Here is a 21156-nt window from a genome sequence, read left to right on the forward strand (position 1 = left end):
TAATTTTATTTTTATAATTATTAACAGTATAATCAAATGGTTCCTAAGAAATTCTTCAATTCCAATTATGGTATAAGATCCTCGAAACAAGGACTTCTTTTTAAAAATGAGACTTTCCAAAAGTTAAATGTCAGAGTCATATTTCATATTATACCAACAAATATAATTCAAGCAGAGATGCATTATTCTTCATAACATTTTTTTTTAAAATGCAAAAGTAAGATGATGTCCTAATTTTTTAGGGACGCAATGACTTGATATGCTCTTGGAGGATTTCAATACACGAACAAATTCTCGAGTCTTGACAACAACAAAAAAATAAGAGTTACTCATCAGAGGTAACAGCTCATTATATTGGAAAAGCTAGCTTTCCCCTTATTGAACCCCTTCACCTGAAAGTAAATAACCTCAAGCTTTTGAGTAGGCCATGATATCAAAATATACCAAGGGCTAGTGGAGAGGAAGAGTAGGGAGGGAAACACCACCACCACAACCCCCCCCCCCCCCCCCCCCCCAAAAAAAAAAAAAAAAAAACCCATCTGTGTTCTGGAAACAATTTGAGTTGATGCATTTCCAACAAAAACAAAAAAAAAAACAAAAATGGCAAGCTGCTTTTTTCTGTGAATGTGTGGGCATAAGATCTGTCCCTGCTTGAGATAAATAATATTGCAATATCATAATAATAAAATCTACAGCTTGACGGACAACCCCACCAAAACCAGTTTTAACATCTCTGCAATAATTATTAGGAATATACGAGAGAGAGAGAGAGAGAGAGAGAGAGAGAGACTATGAAGAAACCAACAATGATAATAACTTAAGGATATAGGAACTCAGGATTCTTTGGTGTAACACCCTCTGTGGAGCTAACTCTATTGTAGACAATTGCCAGTTCAGTTTCCCATCAACTTCCACCACATTTGACTCCCGAATGCAAAGGACAGACAGATCATCTATCACCATCTTTTCTCAGACAAAGAAATGAGCTGCATCAAGAGAACTATATCAACATACATATACTCACAACACTGAAAGCACCAAAATGACATTAACAGTTCTACTTAAACCACATAAAACATATTCCATTTGAGAATCAGGGTCGCCAATAATTTTATCATATACCATCATGTGTAATATTGAAGTTTCACGGCTAGAAAAAAATATTCACAATTCCACACATCCCCCTGGAATTCGCATGTGCACCAATTGCATGTGGAGGGAAATAAATGATGAATAATCATTAAAGAAAATGAGATAATTTTTAACAACTGCAGAGTAAACAGGGCAACAGCAATAGAACCCTGGACTGATAACATGTTAGATTACTAATTTTCTTAGAGGACCTAAAGGCCGAAGGTGTTGGGTGAGGGTTAACAATGTATATTAAGCCTAACAGAAACATCAGTGACAGAAAATATCAAAGAAGATTTAGCAAGAGGAGAAGAGAAAGACACAAATTAAAACTCATACCCTGACCTCATTTTCAACAGTAAATGAAAATCTTAATGATGCAACGGCAGCATCAAGGATCTGCAGCCATTGGAGAAAGAAAAGATTGAAGAGAGGAAGGGGAAGGGATGAGAAAGGAGATACCAGGGGAGAATTGACATCCAATTCCAATTCAAATTCAACAGTAACTGCTTACAACATGGCTTTCACACACTATTTATAAGAAAGCCTCTAAACACATAATATAACACACATACCCCTAAAACTACATTGCATTACAAACATACCCTTAGAATACACAAATACTACAAACAAGCCCCCAACATACATAATCCTAATTCTTTCAGAAAATGAAATAAAAATTTACGTACACACACACACACACACACACACACACACACACACATATATATATATATGCATGTGCCCTATAAAATTGGTAAAGCAAACTACACACATAAACAACTAAGTAAGCACATTGGGGTTTTGAATCCAAAAAATCATTGTCCCAACTCTTCGACATAGGCCTCCAAATTGGGTTGAAATTATCCATCCAAATACTCACTTCTCATCCTATACATCAATTCCCTCCTTCTGAAAAAAGTCAACTCCTTCGAGGTTTTTTTTTTTTTTTTGGGGGGGGGTTGGGGGGGAGAGTTCCAAGGGAGCCCTTCAAGTTGGTATTATTCACCCAAGAAATTTTGCTTGGTTTGAGATGAGGCTCAACATCCAAATTTAACTACATTTGTGTAACTTCCGATATCAATAACCAAATTACAAAGTTGTTTTTGGCATATCACTCAAGTTTGAAAGATGTTGATCCACCTCCAATCCTCTGTTTCTTTAATGTGGGAAGAGAGCATATGTCAAAACACTCAACATGTTTTCACATTGCCATCATCATCTAAGCATGGTTATCAAAATCCCGGACCCAGATCTTAAGTAGAATATTAATCAAGTAAGATACCAATAGGATCCTATCTGGATCATTAGGATCTTAGGATCGCGATCCTACTCAAAACCCTACAGATCCTACTTGTGGCAATGGAATATGGATTTTTCATATTTAAGATTTTAAATAAAAAAATCTCAATATATATGTTTATTGGTCCAAGCACTTTACTTTTGCAATAGACACAAAATTTGGTTTAGTTGGCTCAAATGCATCAAAATTAGGGCAAAATAATGAGCATGTTCTAGGATTTGTTCAATACAAGTCAAAAGAGCAGCTAGCTCTCTTCCTTCAAAATTGAAAGCTTTCTGAGAGCTTAGAGTTCTTGATAGGCAAATCCTAGGTTGGCTATCTATAGGCTTGGAATATTTCTTCTTCCAACAGTAGAGGCTAGCTAAGAGCTTTGATATCAACAAAGAGCTTCAACAAATAGGGAGTTGCATACAGGCTTGTAGCAGTTATGCATTATCTTCTTTTTTTTCACTTTCTTCCTTTTTTTTCTCTTATTATTAACAAGCTTGAAAACTATATTTTTTCCTAAAGCAGCAAGCATATCGCTTTCTTTTTCCTTTTCTTTTCCTTTCAACTAACAAAAAGTCCTTCCTTCAACAAGAAGCTCTTCCTTTTCTTCTGTCTTCCTCTTCCTTCTCTTTTTCCTTCTTTTTCTTCTTCTTCTTATGGTTTGATGACAAGACTACGGAAGCTAAGGAATCTACATCAATTCACAGAATTAAGATTAGCAATTTCTTCTTCCTTTTTCTCTTTATTATTTTTGCTTTTCTTTTTAATTATAATTGTTAAATAAATAAGCTAGCAACAGTCTACCCTTTGCTGAGCACTTTGCAGTTCAAACTATTCAGATTTTTTTTAGGGTACAAATTGTTGGGGGAAAACCCTGCTAGGTACTAGCTAGCTACATTCCTTAAATTTGCTTTAATTCCTTAAACTTAGTACCAAGTTTTAAGGGTTATTTTTTAAGAGTTGTCATGAAATGCCAAATATATACATTTTTAATTTATTTTACATCACAAGTAGAATCTTATGATCCACAATTTTATCCTACAATCCCATGACTGATTCTCCGATCCTGCGAACCCTCCCTATGATCCTGTGTAGGATCTCAATTCTAACAACCTTGCATATAAGTCACTTGGAATTTCTATTTTAGCTTCAACTACTTGTATGTCATCATCATCATCTTTCTCCGCAACAGACATGAATTAGTTAGGCCATTGTGCAGCTCAATATCCAAAACCTTGACATTTAAAGCATTTAAGTGATGGTTGGCTCTTAGAAGTTGTTTTAGAATGCTCAAGAGTCTTCCAAGAGATATTAGTCTGAACACCTTTACCCAATCACTCAAATGTCTTCTCTAGTACAACTTCACTAATACTCTTCTCAAACCAAAGGGCTGATGTAGCTCTAGGAGGATTGCATTGCATGTCCTCCTCAATTTGATCTAAGTGGCAATTTGTGTTGCATCCCCAACTATAATGAGACAGCATGCACCAAGTTTAGAGGCAATAGCTGGCTTCAACCCTTTTTTGTACGAAGCTATCATCACATCCTCTTTCTGTTCTATGGCACAAGTATCCAAATGATAGAATCTACTAGTGGACTCCAAAATCTACTAGTGGACTCCATCAATGTCTTCTCTTCTTGCTTCAAATCAAAAAGTTGGAGATCAACACGCTACTGATAATTGGGAGGTACAAACTGCCCCTGCATGGCTCACTTCATCTCATCCACCCTGTAATCTCACCAAAAATCTCCTTCTACTAAAGATCTCCCATTGTTTAATCCACCAAATTTGAGCAATTCCCTTCAATTTTGATTCAGCAAAGTACAATTTTCTAGCCTTATTCATCTCATACCATTAGAAATAGTATGCCAAAGAATACACCCAATCATCAAATTCATCAAGAGAACCATCACCATTAAAATCTAAGGGCCTATTTGGCATCGTTGTTGTTTCCTGTTTTCTATTCTTGCTTCTCTATAGTGAAAAAACAGATTATAAAAACATGTTCGTTTCTATTATCAGTTTTCTGCTTCTGTTGCTGGTTTCAAGTTGTTTGCAAAAAAATTGACAGCCATATTTTATGGTTTTTAGTTGTTTTGGCAACAATATCCAAAAATAGTTTTTTCGGATTAAAGTATTCATTTTATACACTATTAAATTAAAATCAAAATTAAATGATCATATAAATTTAAATATTATTAAAATAAAAATATACATAAATTTTAAAAAATAATAATAAAGCAACTTACAAAATATGTTTACCATTTTTCAATTGTCATGTCTAATAAATTTTTTATTGTAAAGTAAATTTTGAAAGTAGAACAATTAAGTAAAATAATTATAATAAATTTTATTTTTATCATAGTAACTTTTTTAATGTGTATTCTTTGTAATTTAATTATTTTAATCATATTTTTATAATATTTTGATTTAAAGATGAAAATGAGCATTTTTTTCAATTAAGTCTTTAATTTGTACTAGTTTTATAAATTTTAACCGAACAAGTTGTTGGTTTCTAGTTTTTAGTTTCTGTTTCTGGATTTTGGTTTTCAATTTTGGTTTTCATTTCTCTAATTTTTTACAGTGATATCAAACAATCCGTAAGGCTTCTAGTTTAATTCCCTTAAATGATTATTTCAGCCCTTACACAACTCAAAAGTATAAGGGCAGCAGCCATTCCAACATCTTGTTTATGAAATTCCATGAGCCTTTTACCCAAGGCTGCAGCTTTTGTTGTTATCCTATTCAAAGCATTGGTAATAGTCTCCAAAGCATTTTACACGTTTTGTTGACTTTTTGAGTCCAATCCCTGGTTTTGATAATCACAAACCACATATTACTAATGTGTGTGCCTAAATACTTGAACAGATTAATCATTCAGATCACACACTTGAAAGTGAAGTGGAAGCCAGAAAGACCTTAAACGAGCACATGCTCCTAGCATATTCCATGGGAATATGAAGAGCAAAGAAGAAGACGTGTTCATCTTTATTTGTAAATGTATTTATTATTCTTGGGTCTGTAATAATATTATGGTCTGTAATAACTGCATCTACATGCATGATAGGATCTTAATGCTGAGACAGGACCATAGATTGACCAAAGGGCATCAAAGGTCATTGTTTGACCTTAGGGCAGACTTTGGTCGAACGACATTAGATTTTTGGGCTTAATTTAAAAGCCTATGCCTTAGACTGACCTTAGGTCCTCAAGCACCACATGAAATATCCCCTTAAACACAAGTCATATCTATGCAAGTAGGGGTGAAATTTAAGCAAAAATCAAGACTTATCCTTATTTTTGAATGGGCTTCGGGCGACCGAAGTCAGCCCGCTAAAAACGCCTCGGTTGACCAAATACGTAAAAAGGTTAATAGTTGACCAAGCCTCAGGCAACTGAACTTAAAATGAACACACTGTTCACGGTCGACCGAACATATGAATTGTCACTTTTTACCTTCCCCGGGCGCCCGAACTCCAGGTTCAAATATACACCGGGTGACCAAAGTATTAAATTCGGCAAACCGAACTGACCACCAAGCGACCGAACCTCAAGCATTTGGAAAATCGCCTTGACCCAGCCACCCGAACCTTCACTCGAGCACCCGAAGTCATAAAGAGAACTTTTCTAACTATGTCTGTTCGGGCGACCGAAACTTTCAGGTTACCACATTTTTACCGCAGATAATTAAGGGTACTTGAGGTTAACAATTGATTAAACATTTTTAATAATTCCCTTTGTGTCCAAAGGGTTATATTTTTGTTAAAGACTATATATACCTTCATTTGGAAAAATTAGCATAGGATTAGAGCCTTGATTAACAAATATTCTCTTTGAAATTCCTTCAGCTATTCATTCACATACAAGCGTACATACTCCACCCTTTCTCATTCCTTTGCAAAAATACCTTTCGTGAGAGTATCTTGAGATATCCCATATTGTTACAACAAGCTTACACTCTCATATACTTGATTGATTGTTGATTTTATTGAGAGTAAGCAAAAAGTTTTCCCCCGGAGATTTAATCCATAAATTCATTTATGGGGAAACTTTCGTAAGCTAGTGAGTCTTTGCATTCTTGTTGCAAACTTAAGAGCTTGTTTGGTGTTTTGAAGAAAATATTTTTGACAAGCTTGTTTTCAAAACATCTCGTGTGCTTGACTTTTGAAAAATCATTTTCGAGATTTTGATTGTGTTTCAAGATCTTTGATATTGCATGTTGTGATTAATATTGTCATTTTGATTCAAAGATCCCCACACATACACTCTCACACTGTGATTGCAATATTTGCATTATCTTGAGAGTAGGCATATTATCTTCACTGAGCTTATAGATCCTATCATATTGAAGTGCATTGGTTATACTGGTACATATCTGCTTATTGGAGAAGCACATATATTGTACATAAAATTGGTGTTTCATTATTTGTTGTATTCCAGGCGTGGCTTGAGGAGGTGTTAATCTAACCTGTAAGAATTGGTTGTAAAGGTTAAGGTCAGCCCTGGTAATTTGACCTGGTGTTGTAAACAGGGTTGCTTCACCCATTAAGTGAGCAATAGTGGTAATCCTCGAGCTTGCGAGCTGAGGCAGGGACGTAAGCAGTATTGGCCGAACCCCGATAACATTTCTTGTGCCTGCTTTTAATTTCTACAATTTAAATTTCAGCATTTGAATATTTGTGTTTTATTGTTTGAGTATTTGATTGGGTTTTTGATTATATAGAAAGACCCTAGGTTTGTGTAATACTGTTTGTGGAATTTGAATTGACCTATGAGAAATTTTTAAATACCCATTCAACCCCCCTCTTGGGAATACACCAATTCCAACAGTTTTGCACCCTACCAAATAACAATTCCACCTTTGCAGACTACTAATGGTTATTTTAGTTTTTTATATTATTAGTGCGTCAGTGTTATGTTAATTAGTGAAAGTTAGTAATGGTCTTATGGTCATTAGAATGTATTTGGTATGTATTATAAATTTAGGGAGAGACCTAACTTTGTGTTAGGTCATTCATTTAATTAAAATTTTCTGCACAAACAATTCAGCATTGGTCACCATGATGCAAATCACAATCTTCACTCTCAACTATTTAAGAACAATCTTCAAGTCGCCTTTAATCTTGAGTATCACATAGAAATGAAACACACTCACTCGCAGAACTCACAAATGCAGCAATACAACCTGACTTCCAATGCTGGCAGTGGCAGTTTCTTACTTCTCGTTGCAAATTATCATGCTTACTTGCACAATATCAAGTTTGGAACCAAAATATCATTCCGCAAATCAAAATATCAAGAGAAAACACCCATTTCTTGTGGCTAGAACCAATTTCTCACAATTCTGGCTGCAGGAGAGGAGTCTAGCAGAATCCCAACTTGTGGTTGCCGGCATGTGGGGCGCATGCACTGCCAGCGATGGTGCTCCAGTGATGCTTTTCTGGGAGGTGGTAGATCAAAGGGGGACGATTTGAATGGTAGTGGTGGTCTGTCAAAACAACTCCAGCAAGGGTGGATTTTGGAGGGGTCAGAAGTTAGAGAAGTTAAGCCAGCATGTGGGGCCCCTCCGTTGGTCGAATGGCAAAGAAATTTTAGGGGCTAGAGTTTCAGGATATCAATGGAATGGGTGGCGTAGCACAATCATATCAGGAAAGTGGCGTTCGAACAAATGAGGGCACGACTAGAATTTCAGAAAAAGACAGATGAAGGAGCAAAGAGAATTTCATATTGCAGAATATCTAAGAAAATAAGGAAGAGAATAAAAGGAAAAGGAGAAAAGAAAATGCTACAAGACAGCACTGAGAATAGAAGAAGAGGAGGAGAAACAGAACCAGCAAAACAGAATTATAGAGAGGTTGCTGGACAGAACAGAGCAAAAGGAAGGAGCAAGGAAAGAGAAGGAAGAAGAAGAAGGATTGGAAGGAAAATGGGGAACTGAAAATGGAAGAATGAAGATCATGGTTGGGCTCAGATACCAAATGATGCAGGGCAGCATCAAAGATCAGCAGCCATGGGAGAATTTAAAAGAGATGAAGAGAGGAAGGAAGAGGGAGGGAGGAGAGTGGACATACCAGTGGGAAATTGAAGTCCATGTCCAATTCAAATTCAACAATAACTGCTTACAACGTGGCTTTCACACACTATTTATAAGCAAAGTCTTAAATTTCGATTTCGACTCAAATTTCAAAGCTCCAAAAGTATGGAAATTTCGATGGAAGTTTCAATTTCAATGTCAATTTCGATTTCGATTTGAAAAAATAATGGAAATTAGTAGTAAAGCATGAAATTCTTTGTGAAACTTTAGAAATGGTTAACAAACATAAAGTTTTAGGATTAATATATTACGAATTCAATACATCTATGTTTTGTATGAGGTGAAAAAGTTGTAAAATAGTATGTGTATCAAACATATTTGTAAGATAAAATACATTAAACATATTCAATCAATACAAATGAAATTCATAAATCATTTAAATATTATTCATTATACAAATAATGATAACTTAGACATGAATGGTTAAATAAAATGTTACTGTAAGTTTATTTTTTTCATATAATTTCAAAAGCACTTGTAATAATCTTTTGTTTTGATAAAATAAATTAAAAGAGAAATTTCACTTCAATCCTAAATCTCTCTTTGAATTCCAACGAAGTTTCATTGTATAGTTAAAATTTCGACAAGTTTCGCTAAAATTTTGAGATTTCGATAAATTTCGGATGATTCGTTGCGATTTTGACAGAAATTATGCAAGATGGAAATCGACTGCCATTTTGATTTCGAGGGTGACGAAAATAAAAAATTTCGATGGAAATTTCCACAATTTCATGGAAATTTAAGACCATGTTTATAAGAAAGCCTCTAAACACATTAAATTACATGCATGCCCCTAAAACTACATTGCATAACAAACATGCTTCCAACACACATAATCCTAATACAAGCAAACTACACACACATACTTAAACAACTAACTGCGCTCATCTGGGTTTCAAACCCACTAAACCATTGACCATATTCTTCAACACAAGCCTCCAAATTGGGTTTTAATGATCCATCCAAATACCAGCCTCTCATCCTACATCACTCAATTAGAAGAAACCAATGTCATGTAAATATGTCCATAGAAGAAAATTATTCACCTATATCAAAATAAAAATACATAGAAAAAGAAGCTATATTGAACTAGAATGGAGAAACATAGACAATCCTCACTCATTAAAACAAAGGAAGCAAAGATAAAATCAACTTTTAAAAGCCACCCAATCTTGGTTTGCATCTTCAAAACAACATCCTTTAAAACATCCTGCACTATAAGCCCAAAGAGAAGCCAAATACCTCACCCTATCCCAAAGAAGCCCCAACAACAACCTCTTTCCAGAAAAATTCTATCATTCTTTTCCATCTAAATTCCCCATAAACACAGCACAAAGAGCACACCTCCATAACCTCTTTTCATCCAAACCTTTCCCAAAAGCAGTAAAAGATTTAGTCAAGAGCTTCTTCGCTGACTTTGGATGGATCCACACTTTATAAAAAATTCAAAGAGAGTGTTCCGGAAATCCCAACCAAAAGAGCAATGACAAATAAACAGGACTGCAGGGATGCATTCTCAGAATTATTCCCACACATAAGACACATCAAAAGATAAGACTTCCTAAGGCCTCCTACTTTGTTGTTGTTAACTCTATCAAGTGCCACTAGGCAAATAAATGCCTTTATCTTAGAAGGAACTTTAATCTCCCGTTACCCTGACGAGAGGAAAACTAAATCAACCTTAATAAGGTAAGAAAGGAAACATTTCAGAAAATAAACCCCAGAAGGATCCAAAGGCCAAACTCTACAAGCACTCCTAGAGATGTGGCACCCCCTTGGTACAAGGAGCGAAAAAGACAGCTCCTCAACCTTGTATCATTTAATTCCCTTCTAAAATGAAAATCCTGAAAAGGAATCCCTCTCAAGAATAAGAAAATAGAAAATCACATCATTGTGATGGGAAGAAAGACAAGTACAAGTGAGAAAAATAACGTGACAAAGCATCCCCCCCCCCCCCCCCCCCCCCCAAAAAAAAAAAAAAAACCCATACATCTTCCTAAACCTAATATGATTACCTCTACCCAATTCCAAACTTTGTTAGCAGAAGAAAATAAGGATAAACCTACAAAATGAACTCCAAGGACTCCCTTGAGCCCAAATTAACATCCCACCCATTATATTCCATGCCATATTTATTTTTTATAATTTGTGCCAAAGGAATTCACCTACAAGGGAAACTGTCACAACATTTAGTGAAAAGGGCAGAGTTTTTAGACACCAGATTACTAAAACCCAACACTCCTTCCTTTGACCTATCCACCACATCCCACTTAACCAAATGGTATCTCCTCTACCCTCTAGAACAAAGAAAATCCTTATCACTTTCTCAAGCTTTTGAACTATCCCTCCTAGAATCCTAAAAAGAGATTGAAAAAAAAAAAATACAGAGAATGGAAGAGAGGCTAGCCTGTATAAGAGAAATTCTACCACCTAAAGAAAATAAAGCTCCTTTCCAACAATCCGACCTTTTAGCTGTCTTTGCCACCACCTGACCCCAAAAAGCAAAGGAACAAGGCTTACCTCCCAAAGGGACTCCTAAATAGGAATCTAAAAGAGACCACACCAAGCAAGGGTGGTCAGCTCCAAACTCTAATGAGAAAGATTAACCAGCCCAACACCACTCTTACCCAAATTAATTCTAAGATCAGAAACTCTCTCAAAAATCTGTAGCACAGTTAGAATGTTAACAAAAGAATCAACATGATCATCAAAAAATATAATGGTGTCATCAGCAAATGAGGCATTACAACCTCCTCCTTACCCATGCTAAGATCTCTCATAACCTGCTTATCTACCGACCTATCTATCAATCTACTCAATGCATCCACCACAACGAAAAATAAAGAAGGAAATAAAGGATCTCCTTGATTAAACACCCCCCTGCCCCCATAGATGGACACCCGTTTATCCAATTCCTCCACCTATCTCCAAACCATTTCCTCTTGAGCACCCATCCAAGAACTCCCAACTAACTCAATCATAAGACTTTTTCAAAGTCTAACCTTCTTCTTTCCATGATAAACATCCCTCGCCACCTCATTCGCAATCAACATGGTTTCCATGATTTGCCTCCCTCCCACAAAACACTTGGGAAGAGAAATAGCATCGCGAAGGACAGAACTCAACCTATTAGAAAGTACCTTAGCAATGATCTTATACCCCAAAAAAATTGACAATTTTATAGTGAGCCATAGTTTTATATGGAGACTTTGTAGTATATGTTGCTAATTCATTTCAAGTGGTCTAGGAGGAAAAGGTAAGATTCTACTTTGTTCTAAGTGGGTGTACTTGGATGGAGAGGAACACCTGAGTCTGCAAGGATCAATATCGACCAATGCGGAGCAGTCTTTTGGGCTTTGTATGGTCTTCAGCAACATTTGGGGCTTAGAGGTATTCCCATGGCTGATATTGGAAACGAAAGCGTTCGTATTTTAATGGTTTTGGCATTTTTTTTATATTGATTTTTACTTTAGGAGCATAGGTTATCCCCCGTTTGGAATCTTCTCTTCCTTCCCTTGATAAACCTTCTTCTTTTATTAAAGAATAAATCAACTCCCACCAAAACAAAAAGGAAAATAAAATCTCAAATGTATGTGTCATGTGTATCTCGCCATCACCTGGAAACACAAAGGAAGATCAGCTACTAATCAAATAATTGAAAAAAAAAAAATCAAAATGAAGGACAAATTCAACTCCCTCAGGAGTCAAAACCAATCACTAGGGAACATTGATATCCAACTAGCACATGGGGTGAGCAAGGGTGTAACCAAATTGAATACTAACTAATAACTCACTCAAAGAAATTACTTTGCTCACTCAAAAAAAATCTTCATTCATAACTTGAATTTTGATAAAACTTCCATGGAAGCAATATAGTAGACCTAAATGGGCCATTGTCAAGAAGACAAATAGAGATTTGAATAAATGTGGCGAAACTATTTAGTTCATAGAGATTTTGGTTAATGAATCAGAATTTATATAAATGTTTACTGCATTTGAATTATGTATTAAGACTATTTTGTTCTGCTCATGGGTCCCAACTCCCAAGTACTGCTTTTGTTCATAAATTAAACACTATTTCAATATTTTGTAAAAAGCTTGACTCGCAGAAAACCCGATACAACTAGAGAATTAATATTATTCCTATAAAATTTAAACATTTTATGCAAAATTATATTTCATATTAGCCAGAAAATAATTAAAATTTAATTATAATATATTTACATTTTTAAGGGCAAGCCTTGGATCAATAGTAAGGTTGCTCCTTTTTGACCGGTTGATCACGTGTTCGAGTCCAAGGAAACAGCCTCACTGCATAAAAGCAGGGGTAATGCTGCATACACTATGATGACCCTCGACCAACCCTTACAAAGCAGGGAGCCTTGTGGCCGAGGACGCCCTTTTTTTTATATTATTATATTGACATTTTCGCATGCACCCTATGTGCATCTTATAAAATCAAATAATTATCAAATTTCTACAAAAATACAAATATGTCAAATGATATCTAGTTTAATTGTAGTCTCAAGTCAAAATACCTTATGGGTTCCTATTACATAACTTACTACTTCTAGAAATGCCTTTTTAAGCATCATTTTATATATGCATATTCTAATGATCTACCATTTTTGTACATGTTAAATAACTCAATGCTAAATCCTTCTCATTAATCTCATCCACAGATGCGGACAAAATCCATCCCTATGCTGCTTACTCATCTGCTGGTCTTTACCCAGTATTATTCCAAGCATCAGACATGCAACCTTCTGATTCTGAATCTGGCTATCCTGAACATGGTCTAAACTCCCACATTCATGACCCGCCAGCGAATCCTTCCTCGACTGCTTTACTAGATGAAATATCCCTCCAATACTCACTATCTGAGATTTAAGATCTCCGCCTGGAGCTTACCTGCCACCTGTGAAGAAAATGCAGCCGATCTCCCTGGAATCTGCAAAGAAGCAGCAGCAGATCTCTCTGGCATCTGCAAAGAAGCAGCTGCCTATCTGCCTGGATCCGGCAAAGAAGGAGCAGCCAATCTCTTTAAGACCAGCAAACAAGCATTTGAAATGTGTGAATTATATTGTTCATTTCCAATTTTGTGTGATTCACTGGTTCATCATCCTTCAAATGTTCGTATTCAAGGCCAAATTTTTTCCAACCAAGGAGAATAATGAGGAACATCAAGAGATCACAAATGGGCAAGATTAGGCATTTGGAGTTCTTGTGTTTACCATATGTCTAGGCATAATTTAGGATAACAGGATTTACCAATTTAATCATGTAATTTTCAGCATTTAGGGATTTGCAATTATGTTTTATTTATTAGGTATTTGCATTATTTCCAAATTATGTCTCCTTGTTTAAGGATTCGCTAATATTTCCCAAATTATGTTTCCTTATTTAGGGATTTGCTGTTATTATTTCCCAAATTATTTTTCCTAATTTAATATTTATTTCCCAAATTATTTCTCGTTGTTTAGGATAAGGAGAAAGTCTATATAAGGATTGATGAGTAACCATGAGAAGCAGATTGGAATACTGAGCAGTAAGCTCTAATTAAGTTTTTTTTCATTTTGACCCTAATTCCAATTTTCTCTCTTATTTTCCTGCATCCTTCTCTTGTGCTAATCAGTCCTGCATTGGTGGGGAAAGAATTTGAGTATCATTTTATTAAGTGGAATGTTGTAACAAATAGTTACCTGGGTCATTCCCCCTCTCCCCCCGAACTGCAATCCAGATTGAATGATCCAGTTTGAGGGCCGTTTGTATCCCGGATCAATGGGGGTCGAGATCCAAATCGCCAAAAGTGGCAACCCAAATTATTTGATCATTTTCATGTAAAAGTCATACAAAAAGGGTTGATTTGTGAAGTTGTATTAACTAAATCTGACCATAATCTTTTCAAGATGAACCCGATTGCTTTTGCAATTGCTGCTCTTGCAGGAAATTTGTTGGAAACAAAATCACTGATTGCCATGAAGCCTCGACGATGAGAGCAGCCTGTGAGGCTGCGACGGTGAGAGACAACAGCTGTGGCTTCCTGCTGCCCTGCTGTAATGGTGGATGGAATATGGATTCCTATCAAAGTTTCAAACACATTCAGAGACAGAGAGAGAGAGAGATCTGTTTACCGCCCCACTTGAGAGAGCTTTTGGAGGAAATTACAACCCCATCCCCCACCTGAAAGCTCTTGGAGCGACCAAGAAATGTTACCCCTCCCGACTAAGTCTAACCCCCAAGAACAGCATACCACTTAAGTTGCATACCACATTCCAAAACCCATACCACAACCCAAAACAAACCACGTCCCAGGTAACAATTAACAATCTCTGAATTTAAAAGGTTTGGGAATCAAGTCACTCTTCCATTTTTAATAAAGCCCTTCTAGAGAAGTGACGGTTGCAATTTATGAATGAGCATCTTTGGAGGAAAGTGGTTGTAAAAAATAGCTTGAGTGGGATGGATGTATTACTAAATAGGAAAGAAACACCTATGGAATGGAGCTCTACAAATGGACTTGGAATGGGATGGAAGGAATTTCAGCAGCATGTGGAGTCTGTGGTTGGCACTGAGGAATCGATACCCTTTCAGCATAATTACTGTTATGAAGAAACTCCCTTAAAAATGCAATTTCCAGATTTGTTCAGGGTGGCTGAGGATAAGAATGGCCCAGTGAAATCTATTGCTTTAATAATAGGTGATAATATGATGTGGAAAATGTGAATTTTTAAAAGCAAACTCATGATTGGGAGTAGAACTTTTTCTCAAACTTCAACACGTTGTACAAGAGCATGTTTATTGTAGATAGAGAATGAGAAGTCAGAGGGAGACTGTCTAAAGAGTGAAAGTTTAAAGATGAAGTTAAAAGGAGATTACTAATGTTGACCTGGATCAACAATCAGCCACGCTTTCCTCGAAGGGCAATTTGGCAGGATGGAGGAGCTGCCAAAGCTGCTTCTTTGCTTAGGAAGCAGCTTGCAAGAAAATTCTAAAAACTGATCATCTCCAAAAGGGGGCAGATCTGGTGAACAGGTGTTATCTTTATAAAAACTGAGGCTGAAACTGTGAACCACCTTCTTCTTGGCCGCAGGTGGACTCAGGAAATGTGGGATGCGGCTCTCTCAATATTAAGATTCCTTGAGTGATGGCTGGTTCAACTTCATGAATTGTTGGCTGGGAAGGGAATTAATGCTTGCATTAAAAAAGAGGAAATTGTTAATTTAACCTCTGCCACCAACTTTTTTTGTTTTGTGGATGGAAAGAAATATAAGAGGCTTTGAAGAGGAAGTAGATATTGAGGAAGTTGTATTTATATAGGTCATCCTCGTTGCTTCAATTACACCTGTCCAACAGCTTGGGTTGAAGAAACAGCCACATCCTAGTGCTTGCAAAGTTGACAGGGTTTCTAGGAGGATGTCTTATACTCCTCATTGCACATTCAACAACAACAAGAAGCCTGAAGTCCCGCTAGGTAAGGTCGGCTACATGAATTCTTTTGCACCATTCACCCGATTGAAAGTTTTTTCCTCTACTAGATTAAAGGCTATTAAATCCTTTCACACTACCTCCTTCCAAATTATTTTAGGCCTATCCCTATCCCTTTACATGCCAAAAACAATAACTAACTCACTCCTCCTCACAAGTGCTCTACTAGGCCTGCATTCAAATGCTCAAACCATCTAAGCCGCCCCTCCCTTATCTTGTCTTAGACCGATGCTATGCCTAAATTATTGTGTATATGCTTGTTTCTTATTTTATCTTTTAATGCTATATCAATCATCCACCTTAAAATTTGCATTTCAGCAACTTTTACTTTTGTTATATGTTTCTTAGATGCCAACATTCAGAACCATAAAGCATAGCCGGCCTTATAGCCGTCTCATAAAACTTTCCTTTTAATTTTAAGAGTATTTTATGAAAACACAACATGCCTGACGCATTATCTAACCGGTTTTAATTCTATGTATTACATCTTCTTCAACTTCCCCTTCTGCTTGCATAATAGATCCAAGATATCAAAATCTATTAGTGCTATTAATTTCTTGATTATCAAGTTTAATCTTCTTTCCACTACTACTCCTTACATTATTGAAATTACATTTCAAATATTCTGTATTATTCCTACTTATCCTAAAACCTTTAGACTCTAATGCAATTCTCAAAAATTATAACTTAGATTCCACTTCGCTCCTACTATCATCAATCAACACGATATCATCAACAAACAACACACACCAAAAGATCTCATTTTGGATATTCCTAGTAAGTTCATCAATCACTGAAGTAAAAAATAAAAAACAAAAAATAAGGACTCAAATTAGAACCTTGATGTACACCTCACTGTACATTCCTGAGCTATTAATGAAATCTTCTTCTTTTGCTATAAAAAAAAAGTAGAAGTGCCTATAATATATTTGGTGACTAAGTCCATCGGAAGATTAGTTGATGTGTGCAGTGTGATGCATTGCTAGTGAAAGTACACAAAATTTTATTGGGTTGTCCATGATTATTTAATAGGAAGGAGCACCATTGTGGCTACAACAGCAGAATTCTTTGACGCATGGCAATTTTGAAATGAAATTTGTGTTAGAAGGAGAGATGTCACCGCTTAAACACAAATTTACACCTGATTCTCTTCTCTTGAAATGCCCCAAGTATGAAAATGGCATACTTCGGAGAGCTCCCAAGTCAACAGAGTCATATTCTTTTCAGAGGGGGAGAATTGATGGATTAAATATGCATCTATAATTTGAGCAGATACAAATTATCCTTTTTGGAAGCTAAGGGTGAAAATAACAGGTTCTTCAACAGCAAAGGAATCTTTTTGGTCAAAGGGAAGATATCCTCAGAAGTTTTTAGAATATTAGTCAATTAAGTTGTCAGTTTAATTGAGTTCTGTCATGGGATGTTCTCCTAATTCTTTTCTGGCTAGCAACGGGTCATAGTTTTGACTCATGGGTTGTTGTTGAGGTCTTAATAGTTATAGTTTAGTTGGTTTCTAGGAGTCCTTAATCGGAACTTTATCACCAAGTTTGCTTTGTGCTCAAGTCTCATCTCTTATGGACTTGGAGCTTATGTACACAGAGCTGATATAATGAAGATAACTGTTGAATGAGAATTTGATTTTGGGCACCAGTGAAAATAGAGTTCTCTCTCTCTCTCAGGTCATTGTACCCAGCAGCATTATAGCACATACTTCAACATAATCTCTCCCTCCTTTTGCAAGACTAGCCAAAACCCTTTTTTATAGCTTTCAAACCCTAAACCCTGCATATAGTTCCAGACCCAAGCCTATTCTCCTACCAATTGAACCCTTCATTGCATCAATAAAACCTTAATTGCCTTGAGTTTTATGCAATCTGTCTCCCAGCTTTCAGCCACTGAACAGCCACTTCTTCTAAGCTTAAAGCCCTCCCACATCTTGCTTAAATTCACCCTAACCCCTATGTCTTAGCTTCCAATTCCACAGTTTCAATTACAATTCTATTGCAGCTTAGATTTTAAAGTTGCCATGCCTCGTCTCCTCCAACTTTGTCTCCTGCCTCCTGTAAGCCTATAATAACCCCTCAGTTTTTCAAGAAAGCCCTTATGCCAGCCTTCTTTCATGCACCATTGAACTCCCAGACAAATTAATAAATAAAAGAGTAAAACAGTAGAACCTTTTTTTTCAAGAAATAATACAACAATGCATTAGGAGTTGTGCATCTAAACAGCAAGCAAGAAAGTTAAAACAAAAAACACATTCCCTGAAAAAAAAATTCCAAATCCAAGTTAAGTTACTGATATAATATCTTTCCAAGTGCATATGGAGATATATAAAATAAAATTTAATCCATATACAATACTGAATGCAGGTTAAAAAAGTCAATAAAATATAGTAGTTTTTAGCAAATTGAATTCATTATTATCCTTAAATGGAGCAAATTGAATTCATTATTATCCTTAAATGGAGCTAATGCAGAAAGTAGACTTAGAAGGCTCTATTGTAGGTGATCAAAGATTGCTTCAAGTAAGTAATCTCCGCAAAATTAAAGATAAAATATCTGTGGAGCAACTCAAAGCTTGGTAAAAACAATAATGACGATGGAAAAAAGAAATACCCTCAAAGATGATATACAATATTGATATGACACAAGATTTAAGAAATTAATATCAATGGGGATTTCCAGATAATATTATTTCATATGGAAAATGTAACCCTCCTTGGAAATACCCTTTCAGAGACCATCTATGTTTGTTAGAGGATGTCTCCCTAAATAATTAGCGCAGACAAGTAAAGGAAAATTAGGGAACTTGATTTAGGGCAAAGTTTGTGTAATAAATTTGGAATACGTGCAGTGCAACTGGGAAAACTGTTAATAATCATACTAATAACCAACAGGTACAGTTTAACATAGACCGTCCCCCATTAATTATCAAGAGGAAATCAGCACAGATATTATATATATGCGTCCTGGTAGCTTAACCATAACAATAGTCTATTTTAACTGCCAAAACTAAAATAATCTTGACCGTAAAAATGAACTATATAAATAAAATAAAAACTGCAGAAGTACTTGAAAATAACAATCCAAGGAACCCTTGACAAAGGACCCATATTGACATAAAAGCAACCCCAAAATACCACCTGTGAACAGCAGTGCTGTGCTACAGAACTCTTCAGAAGTGCTCATGGTGCATACAGCTACAATGTTCATGAATGGTGCCCCTCTACAGTCCCATTAATAGTGACGGAATGCAATATTCAACTTGACAAAAATCAATCCTCTGCCATTATCCCACCAAATCAAACCTCTTGGTTGATCAATTTTCCCTTTTTCACTTATTTTCTCTGATTGAATCAATAATTCAAATACATTAAATGCAGCATCAGAGAATATCTTCAGGAAAGTGCAACTGGATTCATCAACATTCTTGCAACTTTACATCATAATTTTCCTAGTCCTAGTATATGAAATGGCAATAAGAATTGGCATCCCAACTTTGGGCCAGCCCACCTGTATACAAGCATAATTATTCTGGTTCAGCTGGACCCAGTTGGGCTACTAAGAGTGATCATTTCAATCCAATCCAACATGCACCATTACCAAGTGAACCTTAAAAAATGTTGTATGAACTCGAGAGAAAATTAGCAGAAACAATATAGAGATGCATATTTATATATGGGAAAACATAAATATGCCACCAACCTGACGAGCAACTTGTGCAAGCCGCCGACTGTCTCGAGATGATTCAATAGTCAAGCTAGATTTTTGTGGCTCCAGAGAACCATTTTGTTTCTCTCCTGCCTTTTTCTTTAAAGCACTCTCCATAAAAGAGGCATTCACCACAGAGCTGCTCAAAGCTTCCTTCTTCCGCTTCCTTGTGAATGTGTATTTTAGAAACTTGCCATTTCCAGGTTGACTAGGAACATCATCAGCTGTATCAGATGCTTTCAAATCTGAGCTTATCAATGGAAAGTCAACTTTCTCAAGCTCCACTGGAACTGCTGAACTCTGTGCAGATCCACTTTCCTCTCTTATCAGCATTGAATTCTCTACCAATCCCTTATCCTGGCTTGAAGCATTCTGAACACTACAAGCTTTAAGAACTGCTGCAGCGCTTTCATTAACTTGTACACATCCTGACTGCATACCCATTTCCATTGAACCAGAGGGTAATGTTGGGGGCGAAGGGGATTCTAGATGCTTCTGAGCAACATCATCAGTTATCATAAAAGGAGCTTCACCAGCTTGAACATTGTTCTTCAATGAATACAGGTCATTTTGGGAACAAGAATGATCAGATGTTTGATGAGTTTCCATAATCTTATCAGGAAGATACTTTTTAGCTCTCCTATATCTAGCAGCTCTTCTTTTTTTCCTGCGGGTGGGTTTAACAGCCTGACTATTGTTGCAGCCATTATTTTCCTGCATGACATCTTCAAATCCTGCTGGGAGTAGACACATATTGTCAGCCTTGGCAGCAGGTTTTATACAGGTATGTTCATTTTCCTCATCTTCTCTGACTATTGTTTCATTATTTGCTTCATCTGCATGTCCATGAAGAGAACACTTCCCATCCAACAAGCTCCCTTCCAATGCACGTATTCTCTGAGTGCATCCATTTCTATAAAGCTCCGGTTCTTTGCTTCTCATTATTAATGAGGCAAAATCAGGTTTACCAATGTAGCAAACCTCCATAATAGAATCATTTGCGCTGTGGCACTTATTGCCATCAAATCTCTGATCCAAAGATGAACTCTTCACATCAGAAGTTGCAATAACTTGAGAATGTGGATCAGGAGGAAATGCAAATGACCCAAAACTATCCAATCTGTTCTCCTGCAGCTGTTCTTCCTGAGTAGCTGGATCACCATTTAAATCTTGCTCCTCCAAATGCCTGATCTGGTTACTTCTCACGTTCTCCAATTCACCCTGCACTTCTGTCAACTCTTCCCTGAGATCTTTTACTATATCCTCAGCTTCTTGGAGCTGTGCTTCAAGTTCTTCAATCTTTTTCTGCTGACTCGAGGATGTCACCTCTGCCTCTTTTACCTGAAAATACAGAACAATAAGTATTAATGCTGCAGTTCATTATTGCAAATTGTACTCGCAAAGAAGAAGAAATGTAGCTCAAACCAAATTTTGATTCCCA

The 21156-nt window shown here is 36.3% G+C and overlaps 1 protein-coding gene across 2 annotated transcripts in view; it reads right to left on the bottom strand.

Moving 5' to 3' along the window:
• Positions 1–548: 548 nt before the first annotated feature.
• The window catches only part of LOC131145663 (uncharacterized), a 28897-nt gene continuing 8289 nt past the window's right edge, over positions 549–21156 (bottom strand). The window contains exons 3-4 of one of the 2 annotated variants that reach the window (XM_058094862.1): positions 19710–21056; positions 549–986 (exon numbers count right to left, since the gene is read on the bottom strand). In XM_058094862.1, the coding sequence (XP_057950845.1) occupies positions 957–986; positions 19710–21056 (1377 nt within the window). In that variant the 3' untranslated portion in view covers positions 549–956. Of the gene's footprint in view, positions 987–19017; positions 21057–21156 lie in introns of those variants that run through there. The other variant, XM_058094861.1, reaches the window with a different exon arrangement.

Source organism: Malania oleifera, chromosome 13 (assembly GCF_029873635.1).
Source record: "Malania oleifera isolate guangnan ecotype guangnan chromosome 13, ASM2987363v1, whole genome shotgun sequence".
Lineage (NCBI taxonomy): Eukaryota > Viridiplantae > Streptophyta > Magnoliopsida > Santalales > Ximeniaceae > Malania > Malania oleifera.